Raw genomic sequence first — 16,762 nt, forward strand, 5'->3', positions numbered from 1 at the left:
AACTGCATTCTAAGATCGAGTGACAAGAGGGGTGGGGCTGCCTACATGGATAGAGCGGACAGGAGGGAGTTTCGCGACTTTGTATCGCGTGTTGGCCTGGTGGACTTAGGTTTTTCCGGACCTCAGTTTACTTGGTGCAATAATCAGCTCGGCACTGCGAGGGTTTGGGAGCGTCTAGATAGGGCCTTTGCGTCTCCGGACTGGATCCTCCGCTTTCCCACCTGCAGGGTTAGTCACTTACCTCGGATCGCCTCGGACCATTGCCCCCTCTTGATTTCTACATCATCGGGACCTTGTCATCATAGCCCCTTCCGCTTTGAGAAGGTTTGGCTATCGTACCCGCAGTCTTGGGATATCGTCCGCGATGCTTGGCGTACTCCAGTGCGGGGGGATGCTATGCACCAGATATCACGCAAACTAGAATTGGCTAGGAGGCGCCTCCGGCGATGGAATCGCGAGGTGGTGGGCGATATCTTTCGGAGAGTTGAGGGGGTTGAGACTGCGTGCATGAGGGGGACCGTAATACCAGCTTCTTCCACCGGACGACGGCTATCCGGAGGCAGCGGAGCATGATCCACTCACTGCGAGATGGGTCAGGACATCGGGTGGAAGGTGAGCCTGCCATCCGACAGACCCTGCTGGATTTCTTCCGTGCCAGATGGACGGAGGACGAGGACTCCGGCGATAGCATCCACCCCTTGAGGGTGGATGCGCGAATCAAGGATGAAGAGAATGCAGGCCTGGTCCGACCGGTGTCGGCTCAGGAGGTTCAGGAGGCGGTCTGGGCCTTGGCTCCAGACAAGGCCCCGGGACCGGATGGTTTCCCCCCTTTTTTCTTCCGACGGTATTGGGGTATCATTCGGATAGCGATAGTAGAGGCCGTTCAGTGTTTCTTCTCTCAGGCGATGATGCCAGGGGATTGGAAGGCTACTTTCATCACGCTCATCCCGAAGCATCAGGAGGCAGCAGAGCCCAGTCACTTTAGGCCCATCAGCTTGTGCACAACCTTGTATAAGGTTGTGGCAAGAATAATGGTCGGACGAATGAAGCCCCTTCTGCCTGGCATTATCAGCCAGGAGCAGGGGGCGTTTATAGCTGGCAGAAATATTTCCCATAATGTTCTGTTAGCCCAGGAGATGATGTGGGATCTTCAGCGAGCATCGAAGCGACGCAGCTTGATGGCTATTAAGCTGGATATGGAGAGAGCTTATGACAGGGTTAGATGGAGTTTTCTTCAGCAGGCACTGGAGGCGTATGGGTTCCACAGGCGGTGGATTGATTGGGTTCTGGGGTGTGTCAGGAGGCCAAAGTTCTCTATTTTGGTCAACGGCACACCGTCACCTTTCTTCGAGTCCACTATGGGGCTGCGTCAGGGATGCCCTCTATCACCTTATTTATTTATTATTTGTGCTGACATTTTGTCTTGTGATTTGCAGAGGGTGAGTGCTCGCAGGGACTTGGAGGCCTACGTCCCCGCCCCGGGGGCTAGTCCTCTATCTCACTTATTTTTCGCTGACGATTGTCTTTTGTTGGCCAGGGCGCGGGTCTCCGATGCACGGGTCCTTCGTAGGGTGGTAGCGGATTATTGCGCGGCGTCGGGCCAGAGAGTTAACTTCCAGAAGTCAGCTGTTCACTTCAGCCCGAGCACGGAGAGTAGGGTCAGACAGGAGATCCGAGGGATTTTGCAGATACCTGAGCAGGAGGAGACACTGACCTACCTGGGAGTCCCCATCATAGGTCGCAGACTACGGGTGGCAGAGTGCTCCAGCCTGGTGCAGCGGGTAGAGAGCAGGCTGGAGGGATGGAGAGCGGCCTCCTTATCCATGATGGGGAGACTGACTCTGATCAGATCGGTGTTGGGGTCCATGCCAGTATATCTCATGGCCAACACCGTGGTTCCAAAGACGATCTTGCTGAGAGTCGAGCGATTGCTGCGGTGCTTCCTGTGGGGGTCACATGGCGGAGGTCGCGGGGTGCATTTGGTGGCCTGGGAGCATGTTTGCCGACCTACCAGTGAGGGCGGTCTCGGGGTGCAGTCCCTGTTGGAGCGGCGTGAGGCCTTCATCGCTCAGCATGCAGCTCGGTTTCTATTAGAGCCACATGGGTTGTGGAGTCAGGTGATGGCAGCCAGATATGGCCGCGAGGGCTCAGGGGTGGCATGGAGAGGGCGGCGAGTTTCCTTCATGTGGCGTGAGATTGCGAGGTACCTTCCGATGGTGTCCGCAAATACCAGGTGGCTGATAGGCGATGGGCGGAGTATTGATGTGATGACGGACCCATGGATTGATTCAGTTCCACTGAGGGGGTGGCCGACCACGGTCGATGTTGAGGCAGTAGAGGGGCTGCGGGTCTCCGATCTTCTCGTCCCGGGAGAGCCTGGGTGGGATGACGACAGGCTACGACAGCTGTTCGGAGGACACCTAGCTGAGAGGATCCGGTCCATCCCGGTGCCTGGATGTGGGGGGCCAGATGTCAGGATTTGGGGCACTTCTTGCCGGTCCAGCATTAGACTGGGAGATCTTTCCCGGGTTATCCAGCGAGAGCATGAGCCGGGACGGGATTGCACCTGGATCTGGAGGTCGGGGCTTCACCCGAGAGTAGCACTATTCCTATGGAAGGTGGCGTGGGATCGCCTTCCGACGAGAGCAGTGCTGAGCAGGCGAGGTTGGGGGATCCCAGCGGAGTGCGGTACATGCAGTGTTGACGAGTCGGTTGACCACGTGCTCTTCCAGTGTACGTGGGCGAGGTCGGCATGGCAGTAGGCAGGGATCCCGCGAGAGGTTTGGAGCGGGAGGCTCCAGTTTTTACAGATGATACAGCAGTGGTTAGCCTGCCCTCAGACATGTCGGGAGGCCATTAGAGCGACCTGCACAGCTCTCCAGATCTGGTTGGCCCGGAACGCCCGCACCCTCGGCGAGCGCAGGGTGTCACCGAGGTTTGTAGCGGAGTTCGCGCGAGCACAGGCATTGGAGATCAGACCCTCTTCCGATAGACCTTCGATAGCTTGGGACACCTGGGGTTCCCTCTCTGCTTCGGCAGCGTCTCAGATGGTGTATTTCACCTGGGAGCTCCCACCCCCGAGTTTCCTCAAGGTCAACTTCGACGGATCTGTACAGGATGGAGGTGCGCAGGGTGGTGCGGGTTTTGTGATACGAGGCCCGCACTCCAGAGTGGTGGCAGCAGGTGGCTGTCAGTTGTTCGGCATTTCGGTCCCCGGGGCAGAGCTACGAGCTGCTTGGGCGGGTCTTCGATATGCGAGGCAGGTACTGGGGGCCGGCTCGGTTGTCTTGGAGGGCGATTCGGCCACAGTTATCGGGTGGATCCAGCAGGGGTTGAGGGGGGTGGGCATAGACCACCCCTTGACTCGGGACATTAGGATGATGTGTGGGGCTGGGGTGGCCGTTGAGGCCAAACATGTATTCAGAGAAGCCAATGGGGCGGCCGATTGGGTGGCTGCCTTTGCGGCTTACCATTCAGGGTACACCCTTTGGGTGGGGGAGGCGGAGTTGCCATTGGCACTCCGTGAGCTAGTGTATTTTGACCTTATTGGGTGTATTCATACACGTTGTGTATGATCACCTGCTTTCAGCAAAAAAAAAAAAAAAAAGGATGGTTTGTAGGCCAAACCACAAGGATAGAAAGCTACACTCCTCCTATCTTACTCCTTTGTATACGCATATGGTGGAACTCCTTTGATATTGACACTGGATTTGAATAAGGGGGAGTTGAAAATGTGATGTTGTTGCCAGATTTCTTCCACCTATATATATTACATATAGAGAGTCAATATCCAAGACCAAGACAAATAACCAAATAGGAAAGCCTATACCTAGGGAAATCCTTTTCCACCTTTTTAGATTTCCTCTTGATGTCAACAGGCGAAGAAACAAAGATGGCAAAAGGAATCAATCTATTTTAAGTGAATTTTATTTATGAATTAACTCCTTTACACTTGTATCTTCTACTTAGGATGGTCTAATACCATTAGACTCTTAATCAATTGGACTTCATAAATGAAAACGAAATGATTGTAGATTTTTCTTTTGCATGCTTGATGTTTATAACCATGTCCGAGCCGTAGCTCTAAAATTATAAATATTGCTTGCGTGGTCAATCTTGATAGCAATATTGAAGCTGCCAATTTAAGAACTAAGTAATATAAACCAACATGATACATAGTATTCAGGATAAATACTAAATAGCGTACATAGAGTAATGAAGGATTTGCAAGAGCTAAACGTAGAAAATTTTTAAAAAATGATGCAAATGGTTAGGTTTGAAAACAAAGTAATGAATATTTTTTTTCTGGCAACATAAACTTTGATCACAAGTCATTAAGAAACATTATGGCTTTTGATCGGATTAATAAGAAGGAAGAAATTTCTTCAATCTGCTCAACTCAAATCTTTAAAAAATTAAAAAATAAAAAAAATTAGTGAAAGTAAGATCTAGGTCTTCTTCTATTTTATCAATGGATAACAAAAATCGAGTTATGTACAAAGCTTTTATTTATACTAGTAAGGTTTATCCTTGCACAATTTAAATCGGATTCATAATCTAATTAAAAGATGATACAACAAATAGAACCGTTCAGAAGTTAGATTTTGGCTTTTACATCAACTTTATCTTTAATTGCTTCATCTAATTCTTTCGGTAATAGGAGATATATTTGGTCAAAGTTATTCTCGAAAAAAAATTTCATCTTTAACTAGCTTGTCTCATGCTCCAAATGATAAAGTTTGACTAATCGCTTAGTGTATTGCACTCTTAAGGGGTGATGTTACATTATAGAGGTTGAAATGTTATCCAAATTCAAAAAAAAAAAAAAAACTTTAATTGGATATCATTCAAACAAATTAAAACATTTAGAAGTTTGTTGTGTGATTCAACTTCTCAATATGACGGATCTCGCTTTCGAAAAAAAAAACTTATCAAGTCTTTGTAGTCGTCAGAGTAGTTTATATCGAGTCTAGTGATTCTTTTTATCAAACTTATGACATCTATAGTTTGTTGAATTGGAAGAGAATTCATGGATCCTTGAAAATAAGTGTCTTGAGAGATAAAAATTAATTGGAAAAACTACTACATCTCAAAAGTAAATCAATTAATTTGTTATCCCATCCATGCAAGTTATGAACTAAAGTCAACTACCAAATTCCTTAATTCAGTAAATGATCAAACTTTTCTTATTTTATTAATATTTAGTGACCTCTCATTAGGAAAGGTGACCCCAACATGCTACAGCCATGATCAATAAATCTTACTCAAACATAATGTTTTCATCTTGATGTTCTGCAGGTTGTTTGTATAATGTGAGCGTAAAAAGGAGATCTAAAAACATCATATTGGAAGCTCACACTATCCCTATCTCGGGTTAGAAATGCCTACACATGTTTTGTATTTAATCAAGTGTTGATAGTATTCAATCTTTCAATTCTCTCTCTCTTTCTTGGGAGAAGGGTTTATTTGGGTCCCACACGACCCTTGAGATAATACCCATCTAGCACGGTGATATTCTTTAGAGCAAAGCACATTCAGTTTTATTAGCCACTCCAACACGTAAAATTTACTTGCCCTCTCTCTACAATTACAAATTTCAAAAGAATAGCTAATTGCAATTTGGCTAATGCCATCATTGTACCTATCATATAAGCTCTATTGAATATACTCTCAAATGAAAAATGTTGAAGGTGGCAATTTACTCTGCATCATTAGATAACCAACTTGACCCGATCCCAATAGGGTAGGTTTTACTCGATCCATAGCGGATCCGAATGCGGATGCAGGTAATAGGCGCTGAAATAAATGTCATTATATAAACAAGGTGTAATATAAACAAAGTTGGCATTTTTTCGTTATACCAAACCCTTAGTATGTTCATTTTTATTATAATGTTAAACAAAATATTAGTTAAAAATTAACAACATGTGTTTACTTAGCCTCCCTTTAACTACATCCAGAATAATATAATGAATTTTATGCGTAACGGTCGTTATTAGCTATTACAACAGATAATTACGTCAAACAATATTGTTATTTCATTCAACCCCTATTCGCATGTTATTGATTATTCTTTGGATTAATAAACCTATACACAAATTTAACTAAAATATGAATAACAAGGAATTGAATTTATCAACTATGAAGAGATTAAAAAATGAACATAATCGATAATTTATAATGACCACTTAACAATTACAAATAACTAACAATTGTTATTTAAATGCCTGTTATACATATTATACTACATAGCGAGGCCTGGTAAAGCCGTGGCATTGTCAACACCATAAATCCCGGTTATTTTAAACCATGGTTGTTATTCAAAGGCAGTGTCGCATAGCCAACTTTGCGTGCAGGTGGAGTATAAAATAAGGGGTACGAATCGGCAAGAGGGTCCGCACCCTGGATGCTAAGGCGCCGGAGAAACGGACACGAGGTAAAGCCGGTCGGGTGGACCCGCCGCCTTAGCCGAGCCCAATGTTACGCGAACCCCAAAAGCCAGTCCTGCGCCGCACCCAAATTCAAGCCATCCGGGCCCCACGTGCACGGACGAAGCACGGAGGTAAAGAGTGGGATCAATGTGGAGATGAGGTCGCTTTCTGGGGTCTACGTTTGGGTGCATGGACGTTTATAACGATGGGACGGGTAGTGGGCATCGGGAGATCGCAGCCGTCCGTTTGCGTGAAGGTTTTTGTACGGTTCTCAGATTGTGGGGGCCCACTTCTAAACGTCCCAACTTTTTAAACAGTCGAGTGGGAACCAGGTCGCAACACCTGTGCACGTGGCTGCGACCGGTTATTCTAGCGTCATGCTCGCATCATGGCGGTGCCCGGACTTACAAGCTTGCATTGACCGAATTAGAGCTTTCTTAAAATGACCGAACGAACCTGATGTCTTCTTGTGATTTTGGGCACGTGATATTTGATTGTTGCAATATCAACTATTTAGGCTTCCACTTTGTACCCAACCATACCAACTATATTGTACGCCAGCTATGAGGAGCCGTGCAAACATTTGTTTAGTCCCATATCGATTATTCACTGGATAGATCTTGAGTACTTATACAGAATTAAGAAATTCAAATAATATCTTCCGGCTAACTATTTTGGATGAGATCCTAAATTAATACAAATAGTATCACAATGGACTCGGTCCATAATTTATATAAACTAAGGAACATTGTAGCACAAATCTATTAGGGATGACCACAAACTGATCATGGTATTTGTGGTTACATTTGAATGAATTTGAACTTTTATGACCACATTGTTGAGATACTTCTTAACTAGATTATTTCTGTATTGCACTTAGAGTTATTATGAACTCTCATCATTGTTGACTAAAGTCCGATGAAAGAGTTGTTTCCTTCAATCTTCTCATCCTTCTTTTTTGGTTAAAAGAAATCTTCTTATCCCTCTAATGTATCTTTATTGATTATATAAGACCTAGTGAATTGCTTTCCAATTCTTATGTTTTATTTTTCTTTTTTCAGGAAATGTTATATCCTTGCTTAAAATGCTAGAGAGCTAAACAATTAAGTTGTGCTAGAATCAATATATAAATTGATCTCATATTACCGAGAACAAAGCATATACACCTCATTCAACCTTCTCTTTAGCACTTCTGTTGTTGCGAAACCTTGCTATTCTCAGTCGAAGCAAGATGTTCTTTGGCGTATGATGTTAATGATCATTTTGTTCAAATATAGAGTTAGCATGAACATGGCTATTGACATCTTGGCTAGATTTGCAACGGTCAAATCTTTAGATTGTCTCAATTCATGACTCTCCCAATTCCACTCTCAACCACTACAAATCTCATACATCAACATCAGTTAAAGATGCTATTGTCATACTTCCAACTAAGGTTCAACAATTTAGAACTAGCTCTTGAGCAATGCTGGCATCACCATCATCAAAGAACATGTTGAAAAAGCAACAGAAGAATTTATAGCCCTTAAACTTCTAAATTTCCTACAAAAACTTTCCAAATAAGGCCCATCAGTCATAGACTTCAAATAAACGTGATCTGCAATGAAAATTCAGCTAAAATCAGAATTCTTTTCTATGAGCCTCACGCCTACCTTTGATGCGACCAAGTTAATGCCCACAGAAACCGCGGCTGGAGAGACAGACAAGGGCGATCTAGTCTGATGCCCACGAAGGCACCCAAACCCGGTCTCGGAAAACCGCCGCCCGTGTTCGGGTCACCAGCGTAAGCGGCATCCACCTTCTCCGAGCGGTAGGTTTCAATTGGTCTACTGCTGTTCTTGTCCTCGTGCAGGCGTTAGGTTGGGCGGTCATTTTACCGCATCTCACAACCCGCCTTATCTGGAACTCGGCTTCGTCCAACGTCTCAAGGCGTGCTTTCGGTCAGAAGGAAGAGAACTGAGAAAGAAAAAGTCGGCTTTTTTATATGGCTTTGCTGCGGAGATCGCCAATGGGAAAAAACAGAAGTTGGTTGCGCCATTAATGGAGTCTCTTGATGCTGGTGGAAGAGGGAGAAAGAGAAAGAAGGAGATAGAGAGAAGGGAGAGAATCGGAGGAATTTGATGGCCAATAAAGGGAATTCGAGCCAGAGGCAGCGGCAAGAGCAGCATATATCCTTTGGCTTGATCCAGCCCTCCTCTTCGACGCATGGAAACTCCATGTAATTAACGCTTGAGATGGTAGAATTAATTATCATGAGAAGAGAGATCACATGGCTTTGAATTCGTTTTAGTTCATTTAGTTTGATGAGAGACAAAGAGGTGGAGTAGAGAGAGCAAGAAGCATGTCTTAGAATCTGATATTTTCAGGCGAAAGAGGTTTATTTTATGACTCAAAATAAGCTTAGGATTGGTTAGAAATGGAGCAGAGGAAGACTCGTGGTAGGATTGTAGTTTTGAATTAAGGTTGACAAAGTTTTGGATTTTATTCCATGCGATAAAAGTGGAAGATAACTAAAATTTATGCAGATATATTTTCTTCTTTGAAAGAAAGTTGGTTCTTTTAGGGTACAAAGGTTGCTTTGGTGTCAGGTTTTGATTTGGATTTCATTTTCTTAGGGAATCTTGTTTTGATTTGTTGTAAATTAAACCAGCTTAGATGTCTTTTTCGGAAGGGAAGAAATGAAGGATTGGTAACAAATAGAGTAGTGAAAGACTCATGTCTAGGAATTTTCGTTGAGTTGAGATGCTCGTGCCTCGGATTCTATTTCATGTGATTAGAGTGGAGGAAAGCTAAATTCCAGAGTTGGAATTTGTATTCTTACAGCATAGTTGGTTCATTTGTGGTGTAAATTAACTGCAAAGTTAGCTTTCATGGCTGTTTCATAGAAAAAAGTTTTGATTTTGACTTCATTTTTTGTTTGGATTCTTTTCTTGATATGATAGCAGAAGCAAGGAAACTGGAGCCTATGACTTGGGGGAGCTGGACCAAGACTTGTCCATGTATCTTAATTGGCAGGATCCCTCATCAGCTCAAGAACAAAGACGTGAGTCCTCTCCAATTATTCTTTCTTGTCTTTTAATTCTGTCCTCTTTGGGCCTCATCTCCTATGTTGATTTCAATGGGAATCCAAAAGGTTATCATTTCACAAGGTCTATAGATTTGTAGGGGAGAGGGGGAATATGAGATAGCTGTAGAGATTCCCTTCAAGAAAAGCTTTTTGGGGTCATGAGAAGATCATGGCAAACAGATCTTGCTGTCCTGCATATTTGACCAGATTTTGGTTGATAGGATTAGAAACTCGAATTTTTGGAAAACAAATAAAAGTATTTTTTTTTTTTTTTAAGACTATGTCATATAACAAACTACTCATGATTTCCTTGCAAATTCCTGCACTGAAGAGGGTAAGACTAGATTTCTGTCCCCCTTTCCTTCCCATTTGTTCTCTCTTTATTCACCCTTCTATTGTTCTATTTCTCTATACTTTTTTTTTGAGCAAATTCTTTACTTTTTTTTTTAATGAATGGCAGAAAGCACAAGTGCATGGAAAAATATGAAGGCCTAGCTGTGGCTCATATATATCTCATGCATCTTTTGCTTCTCCTTTCTCTCTCTCTCTCTCTCGCTCTCACTCACACACACACACACACACACACACACGAACACAGTGCTGTGTATTATATCTGAAAGATTCTACTTTACGGTCATGATTGTCTGTGGAATTAAAAGGCGGTGCCTATATTTCCCCGAGGGAGATTGTTCTCTATTTATGGTCTTCTGGTGGGATGTTTTGAGGTGCACCTTCGGGGGATTTAATGCTTGCAGGGCTTCATGTATGCAGAGACTCTGAACATTTTCCCTTCTCAGCCTATGCATGTAGAGCCATCTATAAGGGTACGGGGACTCAACACACGACCTTCTCCTTGTTTGTTCGTCGATACTTTTTTGTTGGAGTATTTGATGAGCTGATCTAGTTCACATGATCTTCTCATATGCTTCTTTGTTTTTTATAGGGCGGTATTAGTTTCGTTTCTCCAACAAGCAGTGGTTCTAAGAAGTCATCAGATCAAATCATGGAGTTGGGCAACCCAAGAAGCGATCCCCCAGCTTTGCCTGACCCTGGGAAGGATACTAAAGCAGTAGTGAAGGTGAAACACTATCTTCCCGCACCCCCCCCCCCCCCCCCCCTCCCCAAAACAAAACCGAAAAAAAAAAGAAGAACGGCTAACCCAAAGATAACATTGAAGCCATATCTTTTCACTTCAACGATTGGAATAGTCATTTTTACAACTACTTGAGAGAACCCAGGGTGGGTTTTCCACTTAATATGTTGGTCACCGTTATTCTTTCATATGGATAGAAGGAAGGGAACAGAAAGGGCACATCTATTTCAGAACAAGGAGAGCCCAGGACACCAGATCCTAAGGTAAGTTGCATCTGCATGAAAGAGATAAGCTATCTATCATCTGGAGCTTTCTAAGTTGTTTCTTTCCCAAGGTAGAGTAGGTTTCTGCTCCGTCATATTATCTGTTTGATTTACCTGTGGGCAGACACTGAGAAGGCTTGCTCAGAATAGGGAGGCGGCCAGGAAAAGCAGGCTAAGGAAGAAGGTCAGTCAAGTAAAAGAAAAACGAAAGAATATAGCATAAAGGAGAAGAAAACTGCCATCTAAGCCACCCCTTAAGCCACCCTTTATGTTTTTTTAGTTTGGCTTTTACTTGTCCCGGGAAACAACTAACCACACAGAAAAGTCTCATCTAATCTCTATTCCCTCAACAGGCTTACGTCCAACAACTCGAGAACAGTAGAATCAGGCTGACTCAGATAGAACAAGAGCTCCAGAGGGCAAGAGCTCAGGTGTGAAGTTCTATATACACTGAGACACTTCCATTTGAGCTTGAATCATAACGCCATTTCTTTCCCCTTCGGTTTTACGTTATATATGCTCGTTATCTTTCGATAACAGTCACATATATTTTTTCATAACCAGGGTTCGTTCTTCGGTGGTGGAGCACTCCTTGGGGACCAAGGTTTCCCACCCAGCATCAGCTCACTAAGCCCAGGCATCATCAAACATGACCAAAATTTACATATGAACATATAGTATGGTATTATAAATGTTCGGTTTTTTATGTTATAATGAGTCATCTGTTTTCAGATGTGGCGATGTTTGACATGGAGTTTGCGAGGTGGCTTGAGGAGCACCACCGGCGGATGTGCGAGCTCCAGGCTGCAGTGCAAGAGCACCTACCGGAGAATGAGCTCCGGTTGTTTGTGGAGAACTGCCTGGTCCACTATGACGAGATGATGAACCTCAAGAGCATAGTTATCAAGTCCGACGTCTTCCACCTCATCGCCGGCATGTGGAAGACCCCTGCCGAGCGCTGCTTCATGTGGATGGGCGGCTTCCGCCCCTCCGAGCTCATCAAGGTTCTCCAAACCCTAACCCTAATTCGTATTATATATCCCTTTGCATGTTCCCAGTTCTGCATGGATATATGTCCTTGGCACCGGTGTGGACACGATTTGATGCAATAGGAGTTGTAGTTCGGCTGCCACTGTAGACATCTAATTAAGTCCCAAAAGCAAATGCAAGGCCAGGGGTTTAACAAAACAATGTTACTGCCCATGTATGGTTTCAAAGGCTTGAATTGGTCGGAAATGGTAAGACCAAGTAGATCTGCTCCATTGACTAACTACCAATTATTTCTGTTCTCATCATGATCAAAAGATGAGTCGTTCATACCCATTAATATGGGGATGAAGGACAGCATGCAACCAGTTATTGCAATCATAGGTAATTTACTTTTTAAAAGTTCACAAAATTTCAAAAGTTTGAAATATATATATAATTGGTGCCAATATTTAGATATGGCTATAAGAATAGTTGAAGGATTGTGTTTTTCCTCTAAATTAATTTGTGATTCCGGGAGCAATTTAGTTTTATAAAAGATTTTGACATGAACCTCATGCATGTCATCGAGTATTGATGTGGAGGAGTTGGAGGTATATAACTGGTGGAGCTGTGGCCTTGCCTTCATATATTCTACAAAGTAAGTGGTGTTGGTTTCTACATGGAAGGAGAGAAGGAATAAAACCAGAAATAAAACCAACTGTTGAGCCGTGAAAGCATGCATGGATCCCTTAACTTCTCCATCCTCTCATTTACAGATTTGCCTTTGTTCTCTACATAATAAATAGATATATGACACCTATTCTTTTCACGCATTTCTATGTGTAGTAAAGCTGACAATTTCCTGTGGTTTATTGAAATATCCACTGATAAAAGTGCAACCACTATCATTTTCAATAAGAAAATGCAAGCTGCTGGAAGGTCTTATCTGTTTGTTTTTTTTTGTTATTATTGTATGGTATTATTGCATGCATGGTATTGTACAACGAATACCTACTTATTTAGCTCTTTCTTATGTGCTTAAAATATATTGGTGTTTAGATGCTCTTGAGCCACCTTGAGCCCCTAACAGAGCAACAGATATTGGGGGTATGTGGTCTGCAACAGTCGGCGCAGGAGACGGAGGAAGCGTTGAGCCAAGGGCTTGAAGCCCTTAACCAGTCTCTGTCGGATATCGTAACCTCTGATGCGCTGAGCTGCCCTTCCAATATGGCTCACTACATGGGCCAAATGGCCATTGCCATGAACAAGCTTACCTCCCTTGAGGGTTTTGTTCGACAAGTAAGCCCCATCACTAATACCTTCCTTTTTTTTGAATAACTAATCCCATAATTGAAATTGAGGTAATTAGAATGTACATAAACAGCGGTCATTCTATAATACAACCGCAGATGCCACTTAATTTATCTCATCAACATCAAAACCATCATTAGACTATTACTAATGTATTATTATTTATAATTTGTTGAACAATATGTGTAATCCACGTGTCACGAGACCCAGACTCACGACCTCTAGAAGAAGGTGAGAGACAGAGGGTACGAGATTTGAGTACTGAGAGAAGCTCGTACTAAGTTTCCTAGTTATTTAAAGTCACTGTCATCGGAGTTGTTGTGGGGATAACTTAGTAAAATAGGTTAGGAGTTAGTCTGGCAACTTAATAAAAGTATAGTTTTCAGCAAAACTGGTACAACCACACTCTTTAGTTGGTTATAAATATATAACTAGGCAAATACACACGCAAGGACTTCGCTGGATTGGAATGGTGAAGCTGTGCTGCCTGTGCCTTCTTTGGCTTGTATGAGCTCATCACCATATCCGTCCTCCTTAACATGCGAAGTCGTACGTGTGACCTTTTGTTTCTAGTGGCGATACTCCCATCTCAAGGAGAAAGACGCCATTGCATAAAACTCCACCTCGCCAAATGAACAAAATTTTCAACATCGTTCCTCATTTTCTTCACAAATTAAGGCATTTATATTTCCAATAGCGACATGGGGAGGATGAGGTTGATATTAATTCTAAGAAAATGCATGCTTACAGGCAGATAATCTGAGGCAGCAGACCTTCCACCGGCTTCACCAGATTTTGACGACCCGTCAAATGGCCAGATGCTTGTTGGCCATCGCAGAGTACTTCCATCGGCTCCGTGCGCTGAGCTCCCTGTGGCTATCTCGACCAAGACAGTAGTGATTCTCTGAACACTAGAAGTTCAACACAGAGAGAAAAAAATCAAAAAGGAGAGATCAGGAATAAGGTTATAGTGGTGTACGTGCATGCAGGCCACCTCCATCTCTTTCCTTGGTATTGAATGGGATTCTATGGAGGAGTAGAGGGATACATTTGACTCTTCCAGAGATGTACAGATATATATATAATATATAGATACACTGAATCGATGAGATGTGGCCTAGGCTTCACCCATCTGCTTGCGTTATTTCTTAGCTTACCTTATCATGAGGGTGATTTGTGGGGAAGTAGAGACTGGGGCAATCTTTCCTGACTTGGTTGATGGAGGGAGGAGAAAGAGGAGGGAGGTGAGAAGATCCTAGGAGAACTTCAGGAAGGAGAATTAAAGAAAAAGCAAGACTACTAGGTGTGAGCACGGAGAGAAGGGATGGGTGGGTCCACTTGTAAACACGTCACCGCGTGGCTATCCTACCCTGCATGTTTTTGGATTACTCACTGAAGGTGTCAGAGAGGGGGTTTTGTATTGAACTTTGGCTCGGCACACTTTATTTAGCTTGTACTTTATGCTTCTAGTTATTTGCTATGGTCATCTATTCCTTGTTTGCTTTTATTTTTCATGCAAGAAGGCCGGTGGCCTTTTTAGCTAGACGTGATTTTCTGGGAGAAATACTCTTTACTGGCTAATATTTACTACTGAAAGGCTTCATGTTCAACCTAGGCTACAAACTACAAGAACACCGAGGTTTGAGATCAATTACTTGGTGAATCTTGTACTCTCGTGCTACTAATTTTCAGATTTTGTTAGTGGAATAAAGGCCTTGTCTCTTTCTTTTTTTTCCCCTGAAAAAGCTCAAAGCTAGGCTTTGTTATCTTACATATGAAACAGTTACAAAGTGAACTGTGATTATAGCATGTGGTTTGACCACAAACCCATATTCACATAAGAATCCTGTATACAGTCGTCTGCTAGTTTTTCATAAGAAAAAGCTACGATATACTCCATTACTTTCCTCTTATACGTACTTTGGATATGTATTGCTTTTTTGAGCTGAAATGGAGAAACTGAGACACTTCTCGAAAAATTTTATTGATGAAACGGTTTATGTACAAAAGAAGATATACTGCTAAAGATACAAAGACATAGAGCATTTATTTATTCTCATTCAATCTTCAGCTTTGGAGGCCTTGGATCCATATCTAGAGCACTATCTTGAATCCTTGCAGGAGAGTCAATTTTTCAGTCAAATCAATGTGTTTACGAAGTTGATGGGTTGCACAAACATCAGCATGAGCTTGTTCTTGGTCATCCCCTACAATCCCATCTAATTAAACCCGGTTGAAAAGAGGTAGCGTGTGCATGTTCTGAGAGGATAAAATATTAACACGAGTATTTAACTTGCCGTGCAAGTTCCAATATTATGCATGAAATGACATTCTTTTCACAATGTCACGATTGGTGATAATTTCAAGTTTGCATGATGTTTTGATCATCCAATATTCCAATCTGGTGATGGATGATTAAATTAATTTGCTCAAAATCTAGTATTTTTCACTATTTATTTTATATATGTATGTACGTGTATTTATTCTGAATTCAGCATATAGGAACCTACCATTAATTGCCAAGTGCTGTGGTTGAAGTACACACTTCCACCCCGCTCTGGCCATCATCTTTTTATTCGGATTGTCTCATCAGCCCATATATTTTTACAAAAAAAAAAGGAAAAAGCTTGTATGTAGTAATACAAAAATTCATTTTGCATCAAATGTTATCTATGTCACACCCAGAAGCAAGCTTTCGCAATTTTAATGTACTGCGAGCTAATTGGATGTTGATAATCTGGTATGTTAATTTGTCTTTCTACTGCAGTCAAATCATTTAGACAACTTAGTTATGCAAATTGTTCTGCACTATCATCATACATTATTTTTCTTCTTTATTGAAATTTATATGCATATATACATACCTCTTACAAGCAAATATTTGCAATAGGCCTTTGTTATTGGAAAAGTTGAACTTAGGGGATATTTCGTTCAGACTAATCAAGGCATATAATTAATATTGTGAAGGCATAGAAAAGTGGTTTTTGATTGACGAGGTAAGGCCTAAGTAGTTACTATGGTTTTTTTTAAAAAATGGGTTGTTATCAATTGAGAATAAGGAGGACTATATATGAACTAATATTTAATAGAATAGGAGTTGTTAATCGGTTCCGAGTTCGTTATAATATGATCGATAGATTATAATATAAATATGGAGGTAGCTAGATGGTGCACAAAGTCTTTTAAATGACTTGGATGAATTGACTTCGGTTCTTTATTTTCTCTCCATTGACATACAAAGAAAAGGTGCATAATGGGGTTCACAAGACAATTTGAAAACATCGTCCCCGCATAATTAGTCACTTTTTTAGCATTAGAATCCAACTAGATTTAGAAAATTATAAGTTGGAGGGGAAATATAGAAGTTTCACCAAAAGCTCAAAAATTATTTATATGCTTAAAAATCGATAAATGTTAAAATAAAGAAGGTAAGATTATGTTTATGTCAGTATCCTTAAATAACTTTTTATATAAAAACAGGCATAAAATGGAAGAGGATGATAAACGTAGCAAAAATAATAGGATAAGCGACCATATGTAACTTATCTCTATATATGCTGATTTTCTATTTATGAACATGCAAGGATTTGCCTAAAACCCCACTCCTATTCTTCTATTTTTGAGAAAA

At 42.2% G+C, this 16,762-nt stretch overlaps 2 protein-coding genes across 2 annotated transcripts; both read left to right on the forward strand.

The window, feature by feature from the left end:
- Positions 1 to 2,810: 2,810 nt before the first annotated feature.
- LOC120107476 lies at positions 2,811 to 3,575 on the forward strand. Its single transcript, XM_039120755.1, has one exon. It carries the CDS (start codon positions 2,811 to 2,813, stop codon positions 3,573 to 3,575), a length of 765 nt encoding a protein of 254 aa, XP_038976683.1.
- A 4,812-nt stretch (positions 3,576 to 8,387) lies between these two features.
- Positions 8,388 to 14,727, forward strand: LOC103711410 (bZIP transcription factor TGA10). The gene is made up of 11 exons (XM_026806327.2): positions 8,388 to 8,649; positions 9,377 to 9,474; positions 10,270 to 10,322; positions 10,442 to 10,576; positions 10,789 to 10,854; positions 10,979 to 11,038; positions 11,208 to 11,285; positions 11,419 to 11,491; positions 11,587 to 11,858; positions 12,883 to 13,122; positions 13,885 to 14,727. Exons 1-11 carry the CDS (start codon positions 8,552 to 8,554, stop codon positions 14,029 to 14,031), a joined length of 1,320 nt encoding a protein of 439 aa, XP_026662128.2. The 5' UTR covers positions 8,388 to 8,551; the 3' UTR covers positions 14,032 to 14,727.
- The last annotated feature ends 2,035 nt before the right edge of the window (positions 14,728 to 16,762 follow it).

The sequence above is a fragment of the Phoenix dactylifera genome, unplaced genomic scaffold, assembly GCF_009389715.1.
Source record: "Phoenix dactylifera cultivar Barhee BC4 unplaced genomic scaffold, palm_55x_up_171113_PBpolish2nd_filt_p 000877F, whole genome shotgun sequence".
Classification (NCBI taxonomy): Eukaryota; Viridiplantae; Streptophyta; class Magnoliopsida; order Arecales; family Arecaceae; genus Phoenix; species Phoenix dactylifera.

Coding starts and splice junctions, on each gene's coding strand:
- LOC120107476 (XM_039120755.1), top strand. CDS start 2,811: ATGATACAGCAGTGGTTAGCCTGCCCTCAGACATGTCGGGAGGCCATT.
- LOC103711410 (XM_026806327.2), top strand. CDS start 8,552: ATGGCCAATAAAGGGAATTCGAGCCAGAGGCAGCGGCAAGAGCAGCAT. Junction 10,577..10,788: donor ATACTAAAGCAGTAGTGAAG/GTGAAACACTAT, acceptor TCATATGGATAG/AAGGAAGGGAACAGAAAGGG. Junction 11,039..11,207: donor AAAGCAGGCTAAGGAAGAAG/GTCAGTCAAGTA, acceptor TTCCCTCAACAG/GCTTACGTCCAACAACTCGA.